Source organism: Aythya fuligula, chromosome 9, assembly GCF_009819795.1.
Source record: "Aythya fuligula isolate bAytFul2 chromosome 9, bAytFul2.pri, whole genome shotgun sequence".
NCBI lineage: Eukaryota > Metazoa > Chordata > Aves > Anseriformes > Anatidae > Aythya > Aythya fuligula.
Genome location: NC_045567.1, coordinates 3720027 through 3737691, shown reverse-complemented (window position 1 = coordinate 3737691; position 17665 = coordinate 3720027). Strand labels below are relative to the sequence as shown.

The 17665-nt window shown below is 39.6% G+C and overlaps 1 protein-coding gene across 1 annotated transcript in view; it reads left to right on the top strand.

The window, feature by feature from the left end:
• Positions 1–2140: 2140 nt before the first annotated feature.
• RHBDD1 (rhomboid domain containing 1) overlaps positions 2141–17665 on the top strand; it is a 34439-nt gene continuing 18914 nt past the window's right edge. The window contains exons 1-5 of the mRNA XM_032193751.1: positions 2141–2186; positions 2590–2667; positions 6414–6928; positions 9190–9322; positions 16447–16535. Coding sequence (XP_032049642.1) covers positions 6496–6928; positions 9190–9322; positions 16447–16535 — 655 coding nt within the window. The 5' untranslated portion in view covers positions 2141–2186; positions 2590–2667; positions 6414–6495. The remainder of the gene's footprint in view (positions 2187–2589; positions 2668–6413; positions 6929–9189; positions 9323–16446; positions 16536–17665) is intronic.

The window sequence follows — 17665 nt, the reverse complement described above, 5'->3', positions numbered from 1 at the left end:
TTCTCCACACAAATAAAACTAATGTGTTCATCCAAGCACCTTTAGTACTTAACAAAGCAGTTGAAGTATTACACTTATTGAACCAGCGCTTGAACATATAGGAGGTTTTCAGAAAGAACCTAATTATGCGTTTTAATTGGATGAAGTACCAGTAGGCGGCGTTTTCGCACGATTTATTGTACTGACACAATTCAAAGCCTCCCTACAGGCGAAATGCGGGGCCCACGGGCCCTACGCCCCCCCGCCTCAGCCGGCCGCCGCCCTCAGCGCGCTGTGCCTGCACCGAGCGCCGCCAGCAGCGCGCAGCCGCCATCTTCTCACCCCCCCTCTGAGGCGCCGCGCCCCGCTCCGCCTCAACGCGCAGGCGCGGCTGAGGCGGAGCGCCGGGGGCGGGTCTCGAACCCGGATCCCTGCGCGCCGAGTGGCGGCCGGGTCACGTGGGGCGGCGGCGGGGCCGGGAGCGGGGCCGGGGCTGCGCGGGGAGCGTGAGTGGAGGGGAGGGGACGGGGGGGCGGGGCCGGGCCGCGGGTGGGGGGCGGGGGGCGCGGCTGTGCCTCCTCTCCCTCCTCCTCTTCCTCCTCTGTCTCCTCATCTTCCTCCTCTTCCTCTTCTTATTCTTCTTCTTCCTTCTCCTCTTCCTCAGCGCCCGGTCGGGGGCCGTGCGAGGAGCCTCAGGGAGCGGGGACTGTCGGCTCGCCCCCTCGGGCAGCGCCTTTACGGGCTGCGGGAAAGCAGCCGGGGCGTTGTTTGCATTTCTCCCATTTTTTTTTTTTACCAGAACGACGTTCCCCTGTTCTGAAAGATCTCAAAAACAACCACAAAGAGCCCGCCAAGCGATGGGCGTGTGCTGAGGGGCGCAGGGGCGGGCAGTGGCAGGGGCGCGTTGCTGGGCGCTCGGCTGCGGCGCTGCCATCACGAGGCCGGCTTCGTGCTCTGGGGCTCGAACTGCAGGCAGATGGCTCCTGAAGCGATAAAAACAAAGCACGAAGCTCGCCAGGGCCTTCCGGAGTAGTCAGGGAAGCACGGGTCGTTTCCAAGTTCTTGAGCTGAGCAGGGGAGGCTGCGCGTCTGCTCTGACTGCACCGTTTTTTTTATTATATCTGTATAAAGATTACGGTCAAATCCAAAAACATCCTGACCCTATTTAAAGTAATTAAACATCCACGAAGTTAAAAATCTAGCTGTGCCCTAATCTGAATCCCCTTTGTTTTGATGAGTGTGTATCTGTTCACATCCGACACCCCCTCTCCACCAGCAGAGTGATACAGCTGTATATGATGATGTTATTTCTCTAACTTAATTTATATATGTTCAGGTGTATCCTAGCATTTTGAGAAGTAGTTATTTGTTATCTGTTATGAGACGGGGGTAGTAAGAATGTTTGTCAAATCTTTTTGTGTCACTTTGTTCCCACAAAACTGGGAAGGAGCTTAATATGCCCATTGTCTCCCCCGCAAAATGGCATAATAGCAAGTAATTCTGACCAACTGACAACAGAGGTTCAAAAAGAGCTGACCTTTCAAAGAAAGAAACGCTCTATTGACTTTTTCTTTTTTATCTGTTTGATTATATGTGTCATATAAATTTAGAGGTATAGGGCTGTCTCCATTTTAGGATTCCAAAGCAATGAAACCAGTGGTGGCTCATGGCTGTTGTGTGGCCTCTGTTTGAATCTTGAACAGGCTTTTCCAATAAAAGAAAACAGTAATTGCTAATGAACTTAATTTCTAAGGAGAGTTACTAAAATGTAGACTCGCAAAATGTAAACTTTAAAAATCTATAAAGGATCCTGCTTTTTTGTCTGCTTTGCACTGAAATGGCAGCAGAATTTCTGTTACATAAACTTAGATAAGCCCAAACTACTCTTTTTGATGGAAAGCTAAAACTACCCTTAGTGACTAAACTAAGCTACATCCGTGAAAACGGGGTGTGCATGTGTGTATGTGTATATATCCATAGGGATAGACTCATGAGAGGGATAGACCTAAGACAGCATTAGGTTGTTCCGTTTGGGGAGATTATTTATATTGCATCCTGAAAAGTGATGTGACCTTTGTCTCCAGAGGAGGAGGCAGTGAATATGACCAGTATGTGTATGACCGGTAAATACTTTTCACCACAGATAACGCCTTAGTTTTGAGGCATGTGAGCAAAGTATCCATTTCCGCAGTGGCTGCCTTTGAAAGGTAATGGAGAGACTGAAAGATCAAGAAGGAATGAGCTTTGTGGTAGACATAGCCTTTAATGCAGTCATTTTATGTTAATATTTCACTTTGTGTTATTTCCTATCAGCAAGGTAGTTCCTGAATTATTTTGACGTTTTCTGATCTGTCATGCTGTCTGTTTTTCAGTTTCAAGTTCAGTATTTTGTGAATGGAAGCACCTTATGGCCTTTAAAGGCCCATTTTATTAATCTAGAAGTTATTCTCTATAAATTAATTACCTCTGTATCTACATCAGAAGCTTGTTTTTTGCTCTGAACTATGTAATTGACTATATATTTGAAAGCTTATTGTAACCGACCGACCGTGGTTGTCCTTCTGCTTGCATACATATTAAATATCATCGGGCTGCTTTTTTGTGTTTCAGATTGCTGAGGTTTTGCTTGCACTGATTTGCTTTTCTGTTTATTCTGCCTTCTGTTCCTGTCAAAATTTGAGGACAATAGTAAGTGTTTGCAGTTTGCTTGTGCTTCCATTGTAGGACTCTCCTTTTGCCTTAAAACCACTGCTACTTCCTCTGTTTTGTTCTTTGCTTGGGTAAGATTTTGTACCCCGAGACTGCATCTTCATAGGCAAGTACTATGGGTCTGCTGAGCTTACAGGTAGTGAGGAGCAGGTTCTGCTCAGGATCTGACCTTTGCCCCTTTCACCCTGATGTGTGTGTGTATGTTTTTGATGTTGTTTTGTTTCGTTCTGTTTTGTTACTTTGGACAAGCTGCAGTCTGTACCTGGAAGCAGAAGGCCCACTTTTTTCTGGAATGCCCTGGGTACCTTCCTGGAGCACGTCTCCCGGTTTGGCTCAACCTGAAAAGAGACCAAACAGTTCGAGCCCACTGCAGAGAACAAGTGAAACCAGTGGGAGCAGTGGAGAGGTTCACTTCAAAATCAGACTCCCAAGCCAAACAAAAGCATTAACACTGGCATTTTTTCTGTCAGTGGAGGTTCCACAGTGCTGAGGTTCCTCCTTACAAATGAGTTTTGGAAGGCAAGAAGAGCCCAGTGGTTCTGGAGAGAAGCTGGCAGGGCTTCTTAAGGTCAGGATGTGCCATGCAGGTAAAAGCAAAATCTGTAGGTCACAGCTGTATCCACCCTCTGTATGAAAAGACAGGTCACACTTTTTTGTCAATTCATAAAACCTAGGCCTATATCACATTGTGATTTTGGAGGAGAAGCACAGTGGGCTGGGTTTTGTTTCACATAAATACAAATGAAAACTTCAGGCTAGAGCATCTACAGTTCTGTCTGTTCTGGGGGGAACAAGGCTGTAAGAAGATTCTTTTCCTCTAACTTCAAACTATAGTTGAAGGAAGAGACCGTGTAACATTTTATTTTAACTGGTATTTACTAAAATATGTATTTTATTACATGATTTTTCAGTAATATGAGGCTGTAATATTGTAGGGGTGCCAAGCAAGCAAGGGGGTTTGTCACAGTAAAAATAAAAGCTGAAATGCATTGCACTTGGTTAGTACAAAACAAACAAATACATTCCAAGAATGTTTAGTTCGGACATTTATCTTGAGTAGGTGACAAAAATGCAGACACGTGGCAGTCTCAACGCAAGACAAATGTCCATTTCAAGTCTGTTCTGGAAATTTGTACATTTTGAAGTGGGTGGCATGTTTTCAAAAGAAAAGGAATAAATGCTTCATTGTTTTGAGTCTCGTTAGGCTTTTAATAAACAAAGTAGAGGCTGAGGAAGAATGTTCAAGCAGTTGAAAGCTCTATAGATTTTAAGTGAGTTGCATTCCAGAAGGCTCTGAAATAACTAGTTTTTCTTTCTTTATGTATTTGTCCTTTATAATCAAATGCATGGGGTGTCTTGGCTTATGTTTGTGCCCCCAGTAACAGGAGCGATTTGTAATACCCAGCACAGCTGTCATCGTGGAGCAGCCCGTGCCCTGAGCTGTGCTGTGTGCAGGCTGCTCTTCCTGGGTGCACGTGTGTTAGAAGTGTGAATGCTGGGACCATCAAAAGGGGGGAAAGCCTTTAAAAAGCAAGAGTGTGAATTACTTGGTGGTGTGAACAATGCGGGACGGCAGCGCTCTGGGGTTTCCACAGAACTTGTGCTGAAGCCACGTTGACTTTTACATTCAACAGTTTTTGTCAGCCGTACTGGGGTGGGGAAAATGCCGCTGTGGCAGTGGTAAAAGAGAAGTCAGAGGGTTGGGCAGATGAGTGCAAGAAGATTTTGGAGGGTTGGTACACCTGGCATGTCATACAGAAAGAGAGGATGACATTAATTAAAGCTTCTGATTAGCTAAGGGCTTTGCTTACAACATCGACATTAAAAAACAACAGCTGACAATGTTGATTATCCTCTACAACAACTGATTTACATTTTAAGAGGCCTTAGCTCATTTGGACTTTGTAGGGACTGCAGCTGTGGTCTCTGTAGTTAATGAGGAGGATTTGAAACCAGTTTCTGAAGGTACCAGTGTGGTTTGGTTATGTGCTCGGGAAGCCTGGCCCGGAGTGGGTTTCTGCTGTTTCCACTCTGCTTTGGACAGGGCTTAGGCATTGTGGAGCATCTCGCAGATTAGACCATGGGAAAAAATGCAGTGAATTTCCTCTCATTGTAACAAATAAGTTTATTTGCATTCTGTTCTACTGCGCTGGCTTTGAGAATGCCAGCATTTTTTTCTTCTCTTAAAGTGCTATGCTACACACAAATGCAATTTGAAGAGAAATCCAGAGGCTGGAGTGACTTAAACTTAATTTGATCAATTATTTGATGTAACTGTACTGGGTGAACTGCTGTGGAAGCATGTACTGCTTTTGTTTACGTTGAGGTAGAGGAGATAGGCTGGGCTGGAGACAATCTTTTCAGATGTTCAACCCTGTGCAGGCTTTGTATTCCTTTTGCTATTATAGGATGACAGAAATCAGAGGTGATTTCCCTCTCAGTTTATTAATGATGCTCTGAATGCCTAGAGAAAAATGTTTGCAGACATAGCAGCTGTCTGTAAAAAAAGCCAATTTTAGTAAATCCCACTAGGAATAATGTGGGATGTTAAACTTTGCATCGGGAGCTGTTGGCCTTTCCCCCTTATACAGGTGTCGTTTTTTTCTGCCGTTCTCCAGAAGAATGAGGTGTTGGTTTATCCAAAATAAAAATCCTTACAGAGGAAGTGTTTGAGTTGATGAGTTGGAAAGGAATTTAACCAAAATAAATAAGTATATTGATAGTTTATTTGAACTATTTTAGCATATAATGGAGAAGGAAGTGAATGGGATGCTAAGATGTGTATCAGGATATTCAGGAAGTTTCATCGGAAACCTGATGGGGAAGTTTGGAAGAATAACTGTATTTTGCTGGCTCCGCTTAGTTTTGAGTAATGAATTGTGAATCTTTAATAGTTGAGCAAAGAACTGGCATCCTATAAGTGGAGAAGTCTGGCCACCTTGTTGTGCCCTTCTGGAGAGTTTTGAGAAGTAAAAATAGTGCTGGCCAAGTTTGGCCGGCCCTGAGAACCTACTCGAAATTTCTTGTCACTCCTTTCATCTGTAGGCAGGCCCACAGCACAGTCTCTGTGCCCGTTTGTTCTGTGTTCTCCCAGCGCAGGTACCCCCTAGTTGGAGTTCTAGACTACAAAAACAAGAACAATTTTCAGAGCTTATTGTTAGGATATGTAGCCGTGTCTGTGTTACTCTTTGAAATGGTAACTTTTAATTTTGATTCAGAGCTTGTGCTGAATATTTATAAAAGTTGGGATTAAGTCATGAAAAAAATTACACATGTAGCAAAGATGGGAGGCCTGAAAATTGAGGCTCTCTAGAGATTTTTTTTATTATTATTATTATTATTTATTTATTTATTTATTTATTTATTTATTTATTTTTTACCAGTTTCCTGCCTGAAAGTTTAGAGATTATAAGTGAATCAAGGTAGTAGTGAAAAGATGTCTAGCACACCCAGGAATTTTGTAGATGAAATAGTCTGTCCAGTGCCACTGGAGGGAGGTTGCAGATTCCTTTTTGTCATAATGCTTGTCTGGGTTAACTGTATAAATCCATTTTATTTTTCTTACACTGGTTTAAAAATTGTGACTTTTTTTTTCTCACTTGATTTTTTTTCTGATTAAGAGATGTCTCAGCTGATGAAATTGAAGAATTTATGTTTTCTTAACTGCATTGAGCTTGAAAACACCCCTGTTTCTGTATTATAATAAAGTTGTTTTTCTCTTTCAGAATTTCCCAAACGTGTATGGTCTTGGATTTGAACAAAAGTCTACAAATCAGAATCAACTTTGCATTTGAGTAAGAAGTGATAATGCAACGAAGACAGGGAAGAGTCAATGCTGGACTGCTTTTGCTGCTTTATCAAATTTCTCAAGTTGGACTTCAGAACATTCCTTCTGTTACCCTTGCAGTGCTTGTGCTGAATATTTTTTTATTTCTGAATCCTGTGAGACCGCTGCATGAAGTATGTATCAGTGTCAACGAAGGCTTCTACAGACAGAACTGGCAACGCTTACTGCTTTCTCCTGTCCACCATGCAGATGATTGGCATTTGTATTATAACATGATTTCCATGCTCTGGAAGGGGATAATGTTGGAAAGAAAGCTTAAGAGTGTGTGGTTTGCTTATATAATTGCCGTGTTTTCAGTGCTGATTGGAGTTGTTTATATGGCGCTGGAATTCATGCTTGTGAAAATTCTGAATGATCCTTCGTATGAAATGAATTGTGCCGTGGGTTTCTCAGGTAAGTTGGTCCAATTTAAATATGTGAAAATGAACATTTATAGGTACTAGCAATATTTTTGAATGTAGCAGATGGACACGTGTCCAGCTGTATGCACACATATGTTATGCCACTCAAGTAATCCTTTCTTATTTAAAGCATGTGCTCTGGGGATGTACACGGTGTGTTTGAGTACATGCTTGTATGACCAGCACAGTCTTTACCCAAAAACATGACAAATATGATGACCTCTGCAGAATCATGGTTCCAGCTGGTGTTCAGTGTCACTGACTAGCCAAAGTCTGGAACTTGTTGTTTGCTGATGTTCATGATGCTTGTTAGTAGGCTCTAGAAAAGCCCATTGCATGACTATTATTTCTGAGCATCTTTGCTGGTGTGAGCTGTGCACTATAAGTCAGGCCTTTAGCTTCAAATTGTAAACAGTTCATGCCTGTCTTAATTTTTCTGCTAGAAACAATCAAGCAGCTGCTTGTAGTCATCTTCCAGGTCACATCTTCTTATTTGGGAAGTCAGAGTTTCAAGTTGATGAATTCGTTTAATAAAGTCTGAAGTGAAGGGGAGTAGTAGCACTGCTCTCCTAGGTACATAGAGGGTTTTTCCTTGATGCCATTGGGACTTAGAAAAGGGGGGTTTGCCATTTAATTCTATCTCCGAGGAAGGTGTTGATGCTTTTTAGGTTTCCCTGTGGTACTCAGGGCGGCACTAGGCTGAAACATCCTGGTAGTTGCTCATTTGGAGCTTCAGTACTCCCTGGTCACCCACCTTTTGGTAACAAGGCAGGCCCGGTTCTAGTACTGGCCTCTGTCATGGCTGTAACGGCCCTGAGCACAACCTCTTCCTCTGTCTAGGGGATCTGGCTGCCTTGCTCAAGGACAGCTTTGATATTGGACACTGCGAGCCATCTCAAGCTGGTGGGAAAAGAGCTGAGAAGCTTTTGCCTGGCAGCTGCTTTTAAGCTTAGACCCTCGGCCTTGTCCCTGGCATAGTGATGCTGTATCCATGCGTGTGTCTGGCCGTGTGCCTTGCTGACCTGGGCCTCCAGCTGGGTGTCCTGAATTCCTTGGGCCCTGCTTGTCAAAAGGGTCAGCCTGGCAATCTGGGCTCTTGGAGTTTTAGGATGACTGGATTATTTATTTACTTCTTTTGCAGCTGGATAAAATAGGCCAGGTCCTTGTCCCCCTAATAGGAACATGACAATACAGCAGGCATAGGCCCTTCCAATAGGTGCTTAAGCCTTAAATAAAATAAAATGAATTGAAGCTGTGCACAGAGGATTCTGGTGAGTCAAGGGTGAATTGGATAGAGGCAACTCCTGAGCTATGTACTGCTATCGAATATTTCTCCCCTTGAGTAAATTTATAGTTTCTGAACCAGGTCCAGTTTTATCAGCAGCAAATAGTATGCGTGTGCGTGCATGCATAAAAGCGTTTCTTTTTAAATTTGTTCCTAAAATAAGAATATTTACATCACTGGATAGAGGAGTTTTGCCATTTCATGTTTTCTGTAGTTTTAGGAGGGGGAGAACCTTTTTCATGTTTTCTTTATTTAGCGTATCTGAATTCGTGTCCAACTCGGTTATCTTTTCCATATTAAAGTATTTTACTTCTCAATTCTATGGATTTTTCAGGCAATTGTGTTAGATTTCTCTCCAGAGTAACTTTTTCAAAAAAATGTTGGATGTTCTGATAAATTATGTGAATTAATTCGATCACATCAGCTCTTACTTGCATGATAGAGCAGTGGGAGTCAATTAGAAATTGTTGTGTTTAAAGGTGATTTATCTAATTTTTCTTTTCAGAAACAAGTGATCTGGAGCATATGTAAGATTTTTTTCCATTAATTCTGAATTTTTGAGCTTACTGTTGAGCTTCACAAATGCATTTGTCTTGTTTTCAGTCATGGCTTTTTTCAACTCGTTTGAGTTCAATAATTTTGTCCATTATTATAACTAGAACTTTTTGTTTCTATTGTTTTGATTACTTTAATAACTACAGTAAATAGGTGCATTTAAAAAACAAAAACAACTTCAAATTGGCTGTCATATGTAAATTTTTAATACTTTTTTTCTTAAGTGACTGAAAATTATCACTGACAAAACAGCTTAGAGCTGTTGTTCTGGCATGCAACAGTATTGCTTCCTGGTGCTGTGAACCTGCATGGTATTGCAGTTTCAGTAGTTAATTCATTTTGGTAGTTAAGTCACTGTTCATTTTTTTGGGCACGCATACTTCTCTCTTGATGTGATTTGTTTTTGTTTGCAGGAGTCTTGTTTGCTTTGAAAGTTCTTAACAACCATTACAATCCAGGAAGAGTCAGCAGTGTCCTTGGATTGCAGATATCCAGCAAATACGCCTGTTGGGTGGAGCTGGTGGCTATTCATTTAATTTCCCCAGGGTAAGTGCATTCAATTCTTTGAAGTTAGTAGAAGAGATTTGGGTTTTCAGAAGTAGTTTGAAATGTTTTATGAAGTAAGAGTAGTTATCTGATACCCAAATTGTGCACTGGGGCTACACTATGCTTCTTTCTGTAACACCTTTTGACCACGTTTCAAAATGAGAAACTGGAGTACCATGTTTGGAAGGTATTGTGAACTATTGGAGGGAAGGTGTGAAATGTTGATGGTCAAGGAAAAGGCACATGCACTTTCAGTAAAATAACCTAACCATGGGATACGTGACTATTTCTAAATAATCTATTTTGACAGTGTTGATCTGAGCTAGTTTTACAGATTATTTTTGGCAATTTAAGATGCTTATTAGAGTGTTTAATCTCAAAAAATTAGGTGACCTAGCAAACTGAGAACTACCCAACTACCCCAGTTAAAGACCAATAGCACAGGGACAAGTCTTCATCCTGCGAACAGAGATGCAGATCGCTGTCACAAACATTCATGGCTGACAATTGAAATCGGTTGTAACGCATTATGAATCAGCAGTGAATATTAGTTGCTTAATTTGTATGGGTTCAAGGATCCAAAAGAGCTCATTCTCAAAGCAAATCACAGTCAAAAGAGGTAAACATAATAGGAATAATGAGCTTTGCATTAAAAACCAGAACATCTACGTATATTTGAAAATAGAGGAACATTCTGAAAAATCTGGTTTTGCATTCTGCTTTTTTTCATTTCACTTGTATACCTCTCAGCTTTACCCCTGGTGTGGCCTCTCTTGTCAGTAAAAATATCTTGCATTGCTCTGACATTTTTAACCTCGTGAAATCTTCTCAATGTATTTATTTTCCTATTTAGTCTGCCTTTTTAATTGCTTGTTTAATGCCTAAGGATATCACTGAGTCTTCACTGGTTATCAGTTAGATTTACTGTTGAACTTTTTTATTGATGAGAACTGTTCCTCTGGAAAAAGAGGGCTTAAAAAAAAATGGGGGGATGTTGGGAGTGGCATTATATGGTGAAAACCATTTTCTGTTGTTTTGGTTTGTCAAACAGCTTTTACTTTCCTATATTATGTTCCCAATTTATTACAAAATTAGTAACAAATTTCCAACTTCCAGTTAAAGAAGCAGCAGTGTTTTCGTGTACACAGTTGTGTAAAACAAGTTGTCTTATACTTATGCAATCATTTAATTTGGTTTAATTTGCATTCAGATAGGTTGCTTAGCACTGGTAAATTGACTACATGCCCTTCTTTCTAAGCAAGATTAAATTTAGAAGCAGAGGCAATAAATTGTAAAGTGCATGTGACTATGTGGTTGAGTTAATATGGAAATGAATTGTGTGTATAAACACATGGATTTCATCCTATTGTTTCAAGAAATTCATTATTTTTCAAAGATAAAGCCAGCCTAGATTCTTGTACTATGTCACTTTACCTTACTTGTTTATTTGTTTAGTGATTATATGCCTCCTAGCAGAGCATCAGTGGACATGATGGAAGTAAGTTCTTGTCATGGAAGACTGTGACAGTGGCTAAACTAAAGACAAGCTTTTGTTGCTAAATAAATGGCTTTGTCCTGTGATAGACTAGGGTACTTAAATGGTGATTCCTACCAGCCTTTTGGGTTTGTTGTTAGGTGGAAATTGGAGAAATGAAGTAATACAGGTGTAGGTTTTTGTTCTCTGCTTTCATGTGTGCTGCTGGGTGACTGTCACCACAGAATTGAAATAAGTCAGGACAAATGCAGTAGCAGCAAGGAGTTGATTTGAATTCAGTATAAGAATACTGGAACATTATTCATATAAAAATAATAACCGGAGATGCTTGTAAACATCTGATCAGAATCAGATAGATGAAGCGTAAATCTTGTTCAAATGGCTTTCCTGTAATGATAGCAATTTTCATGGAAACTACACAGTCAAATGAAAAGTCTAGTTAATTCTGTTTAGAAGATTTTGTTCAAGTAATGTGCGCATCAGCTTGATGGCAGATTTCTTCAGGAAACGGTATTTAGACATATTGCATAATTATCATTGGTATGAAGTGAATGGTTGAAATAAGATCTCTGGGGAGATCTACATTTTCAAACAAAAATTAGATGAGACATCATTTGAATTTCTTTATACCAGAGAGAACATTATTTAATATTGATAAAGCTCATTGACATTTAGGAAATAAGCATGCAATTTAAAAAGTCAAGAATCCTGTTTTTATTCCCACTCAAAGTTCAGTTTGCATTATACAAACTATAAGTTATACCATAAGCAATAATTCTGTCAGTTTTTCAGCAGGAGAAAAGGCAGTAGTTTATCTTGTTGCAATCAGAAGAACATTTATTAGTCCAACAGTCTAATAACAGTCAACTTAGAAAAATATACATTCAAGTAAAGATATTGCTATTATTACAAATAATGTAAAAATACTATTTTGGAATTTGATAATGGAAGTTGCTGTATGGCTTCTAGGGTTTTTAACTATATACAGGATTATTTCACAATATACAAAAAGCAGAAAATAGAAGTAACCTCAATTTTCTGGATTAGATTTGAGTGGAGTTTATCATACAAGTGAAAGGAGCCTTAGTAATGTGATTGGACAAGAGTTTCACACAACTTTTGTGCTGTTCTATAAACTATATTTGTTCACTTCAGCTAAAATGACATTTAATTTGAAAACTTGCATGTTGTCCTGCTTTGTAGAAACAGTTGTAGTTTTGCTATTAGCTTTAATGTCAGCAGATAAAACTCATACAGTCTCGTAGGCCAGAAATCCATTATGCAAATTTTTTGAAAAGCCAGTCTACTGGAAATTAAAATTCACTGTAAAATGTCAAGAAGGTTGACATTGACACTGAAGTATTATCAGGAATTAATGGTTCAATTATATTTGAGTTCATTGGAAACAGGAATATCCACTTTGGGTAAGGCATGCGGTTAGAAGAACATTAATTGCATGTGTGAAAGTTATTTTATCCAGTTTACTTATATTGAATAATTCCAGTCTACATATTTTCATTAAATAAGAAACATTATAGGGGATCTGAATGAACCTGATATCAGAATGAATGCTTTGAGCAATAACTGCAAAAGGACAAGCATGTATCTCTATACACACATACTTTTATAACCATAAATGTTAATACTCATCAGCATTTAGTATAATGTGCTTCCCAAGATCACCACTATACCAAACAGATCTTTGCAGGGGCTTGGCAGCCTCACATTTTCCCTTGCTAAGCCTGGGCAGTGGGCCCGAACCCAGCGGGGTTTGGGAGGCCTCTGCCCCTCTGGGTGCGAGGACAGGTCCCTCCAGGCTCTGCCGCTCTGGTGTCCTCAAGCCTCTTGCTGCAACGTGTTTGTTACCACTTACTCTATGGGTTGGGAAGGTGCAGAGTTTGTTCATTCCTATTTCTGGCTCTTCTGCGTTTTTTAAATATGTTGTATCCATGAGAGGTTTAGTCAATGGGCTAAGCAATAGTGGTTCCTTCAGTCTTTTCCCAGAAGCCATAGGCTTCTTGGTTCTGTTGCGTTTGGCTTAATTTTCCAGCTGAGACCTACCACTGTTGAATAGAGTGGGAAGTTTTACTTCATTTTGCTTTCAGGCAGCGCTCCTGTCTGTGTGTTCGCAGTGAAATCCTTGTTTCCCGTAGCAGTGTGGCCTGCTGAGCCCTGCTTTGTTGTGTGGCTCGCTGCATGTGCCGGCTGCTCTCCTGCAGCTCTCCCACTAGCCAGTCCCCTCCAGTCTGCTCGGATAGCTGATTCCTGGGACGTGTTCAGAACTTCATGCCTGTCTTTGAATTACATCCTAATGCTTTGTCACTGCGTCAAGGTTGCTTTAAATTATAATGCCATCTCCTGTCACTCGTGTAGCTTCTCTCAGCTTGTTGTCATTTGCAAGCAATACTTGGTATAGACTCTCGTGGAAATCCACTTGGTTCATATCCTTAGTTTGATAATGAATCACTGATAAGCATTAAGCCGGGTTTTTTGGCCAGATATGTATCTGCTTAGTGTAGTCTTACTGCTCAAAGTGTATGAAAAACCCTCCTCGAGAGAAATGCCGTGAGACAGTGCTTCATTCTTACAGCCTGGCGTCTGATGTTTCTCCCTTCCTTGGGAGCCTTGGTGCCCTGTCAAAGGAGGGAACGTGGGGGGTTTGACTGACTTGTTCGTGACATAGCTGTTTTCTGCTTTTGATGTTACTTACTTGAGTATAGAAATACCCTTCCAGTCTTCCAAAACCTAACCTATCCTCAAAACATCTGCAAAAGACAGTCTGACTACTTCAGAATTTAGCTGTATGGTTAACTTGTTATTTCATTTGTTTGCATAGAGTGGCTTGTGTTGCGAAGCGACCTTAAAGATCACCTGGATCCAACCCCTATGCCCATGGCCCACCAGCCCAGGCTGCCCCCAGCCCCATCCAGCCTGGCCTTGGGCACCTCCAGGGATGGGGCACCCGCAGCTCCTCTGGGCAACCTGTGCCAGTGTCTCACCACCCTCTGAGTGAAGAGTTTCCTCCTAACATCTAATCTAAATCTCCCCTCTTTTAGTTTAAAACCATTCCCATTGTCCTATCACTTCCATTGTGAGCTTTTAATAAAAATTTAAAAAATTAAAAAAAAAAAAAAATTCTATCATGAGCTTGAAGTTTTTAATAGAATAACTGGTTTTCTTTGTAAAATTGCATAGTGTCTATGTTTTTTAGTTGTTACATTTAGGAAATGCCTATACAGATCTTTTTCATACTATAGATTACACATTAGAAAAAAAAAATATTAAGTCACCATTAGAGTAAATTAGAATATAATATGTTCTGAGATATTGTTGTAAGAAGTGATGTTTGCTTAACGTGGATGAACCATTAAGCATTTCCCTAATATAAGGGTTTCTGTCTTTATGGTACATAATTGCTTTTCCTAAGTAACTACAAGTTGTGTGTTTGTGTTTGCCACACAAATTGTACGACAAGATATATGAAGGTTTGGTTTACCAAATATACTTACTTTGTTATGTCAGTGGTAGCGTGTATGTGTGACAGTGTACCTGATACCATTTTTGCTTTAGGACAAGCTGTTTAAACATCTTCATTATTAGTGCATTCTCCTTGAATATAATAAAACAAGTATTAGGTTAGTGTACTAGGTGCCTAATCATTGTTCAGTAGACATGAAGTGGAATTTATCCCCCGAAAGACTTTTGAAAGTTGAAGGTTTCTGATTGTACATACTGTATAAATACGCATCTTCACTGTGTTGCAAGCAAAGGCTTTGATTTTGGGCTTCGTGGAACAGTGTTGTGCTTAGATAAGCATAAAATTTGTTTAAAACACTGCCAGTAATATAGGTGAATCGATTGCATGTTGCTGTTTTCTGGTGTAAGGCATCTTGAAGTATGTAACGTTTTTTGCATACAGGCATTCTCCATGTCAGGGATATGTGTTTGCTAATTTGGAAAATCTCTTCCAAAAAAAACTGTTTGGAAAATAAGTTCATTTATAAATCCCTAATTTTGCTAACTACCTCTTACCTATACATTTTTACAGCAACATTTATGCTACTGCTTGCTTGTGGGAGAGTTGCAACTCTGTGTAGCAGAACTCAAGTTTGTGGTTTAGTAGGTGGCAAAGGAGTGAATTTAAATCTGATCTTTATCTCCCTCTAGTGGCACATGCTTTCTCTCACTTCTACTAGTGGTGTCTGGAAGTTTTACCATCACGAGTGCATATGGTATCATTACGATATCTGTTTTGGATTTTTGACCAGAATGTAAAATGTATGTTTAAATCTATTTTTACTTCAGACAGAAGTTACTTTTCTGCTTTATAAAGGGAAAGGGGGGAAAAAAAAGATACAGTGGTATTTGTTGTTTGGACAGCCACTATAAATATAGTGGGCTGATTTATTTATAATCGTGTATTTCAGGAAATGTTTTCTCTTAAAAAAAAAAAAAAAAAGTGGCTTCAGCAAATTCAAAACAGATATGTTATGAATTTTTCACTAAACTCCTAATTTGAGTGCTGAAAATTAGTTTATGAATTTATCAAATCACAATATTCATGGTGACACTTGGAGCAAATTTCCTCATTTATCCTACATTTATGCTTCCATGTTGGTGATTTCTCAAGATTTTTCATTCATTTCTCAAGTCTTTTCATTCCATATAAAAATAGGCAGTGACAAGTTTTTAAAAGCAATTGTTGATAAATTTAGAAACAAAAAATTGGGTTTCAGTATTTCACTCATTGTTCTTTTACTTTTGAAAGCACTGTTTTACAAACATGTTGCAACAGGTATGCAGTTATGGTTAAGATAAACTCACAGTGGGGTTGTATTGATATTACAGTAGTAAAGTACTGTATTCATGCTTTCACTTGAAATAATTTTGGTAGATCCTACCAGGACATTTTGGTGCAATTCTGTGGATTTAAGTTCCATGTGAATTAAAACTAGTTTACTACCTCAATAAGACTTAAGTTTAAATGCTTTTAGGGAACCAATATTCTATCTGCTAAACAAGCAACTCAAGGGATCTCTCCAATTAGCTTCTGGCTTTTTCAGGATATTTGTTACATGCTTTTCTTTAACTGTATATACCCACCACTTCTAGGGTATTCATGAAGAAAGAAAACTTGGCACTTTGGTTCAGATTGATGTTGCTTAGTTCAAATTGATTGTGTAGGATACTGTTTTCCTCATTTCATGATTTATAATAAATAACTCTTGTAAGGAGCACTGTATTAAACTACATGATTAACTTTATAGCTCAGTCTTTAATTTGTTGTGGCCACACTTCTCAGGCACAGCTGGGAGTGAGGTTTGCTTGGAGCTTTTCCTCAAAATGAATAAGGTTTAAAAAATTTTTTTTTGCAAACTGCACATGTGGGTTTAATCAGTAGTTAACACTAATAACTAATATTAGAAATCAGACTGAGTAGGTCAGAGCAGAAATTAATACATGTTCGTATTGTCCTGGGTCTGTGCAAGGAAGTCACTCTTCTATGCTTAGTTACTCAGGGACTTCCTAGGTTACAGCAAACTTTGCACTTCCCCTAAAGGATTCCTACCGAAAAAAAAAAATAAATCTTTCTTTCCATCACTCACAAGATTATTATCATTTTTTTTAGGACTTCTTTTGCTGGGCATCTGGCAGGGATTCTTGTTGGACTGATGTACACCATGGGACCTCTGAAAAAGATCATGAAAGCCTGTGCAGGTATATAATTTGGTTTGGTTTGTAAAATCTGCATGAGCCACTTTTAGTCTTAAAAATTCAGTAAACCTTATATATTTCAGACATGGAGGCAATTCCAGCAGTTTTTAGGGGATTAAAGATACACTGATAAACTGAATGCAGAAGCACTTTGTCTTTACTTGTTCTTACCTGTGTTAAAGGTGCCTTTCAGGTGTCATGTTTATAAAATACATATTTAAAGTAAAATCTTTCATGTAAGATGCCAATGGAAATGTCATTTTAAATGGAATCATGAAGCTGTAGATGTATGTCAGAACACAGTGTGTTTCTATGGCGGGTTTCTGTTGCTTATATCCATTCATGTGGAAGCTGCTAAATTTCAAAAAAAGATTGTGGGATGCTTGAGAAATTGTTGCAAGATTCCCCAGGCTTTCCAATAGTGAGTTGATATGGCTTTTCATATTGTAGAAGTAATTTTTTAAAGGTAGAATCTTTAGACGTCGTCAGACAAACAATTTTCAATATAGCCCTACAAACTTTCATATGAACGTGCCCTTAAACTTCAGTGTGTTAATTAGAAACCTAAGCCCTGTTACGACAGTTGTGCTGGGAGTGGTTGTCAGAATACTTTTTGTCTGATTACTTAATAAGTTGGGCACCTTATTTATGACTGTGCCATTAAGTTGACCATGGATGTGGTGTTTGTACAGTGAAAAATTACTTGGTCAGATGTTTGCATTCTCATGGGAGGTTTTATCCCATTTTGGAGTTAGCCTGTCATATATGCTTAAGTGGAAAGCAGTTTTAAGTGGAAAAATAAGGACCGAAGCATCAGAGTTCCTACCCTACTTGAGTAAACTCACTTACTTAAAAGTTAATATTTTCTCGTTCTGTGGCATCATGACTATTAGGACTGTTGAGCATTGGATTAGGTTGCAGAGGGAAATTCTGCAGTCTCCATCCTTGGATGTTTTCAAGACCTGGCAGAATTAAAACCCTGACTAAATAAACTGGTCTGATATCATAGCTGACCCTGCTTTGAGTGGGCTTTGGGCCTCCTGAGGTCCCTTCCAAACAGAATTGTTCTGTGATTCTGGGATAAGAGCCATGGTACTGTTAGTGGCACATGCTGTGGAGATCCTGCCTCCGTG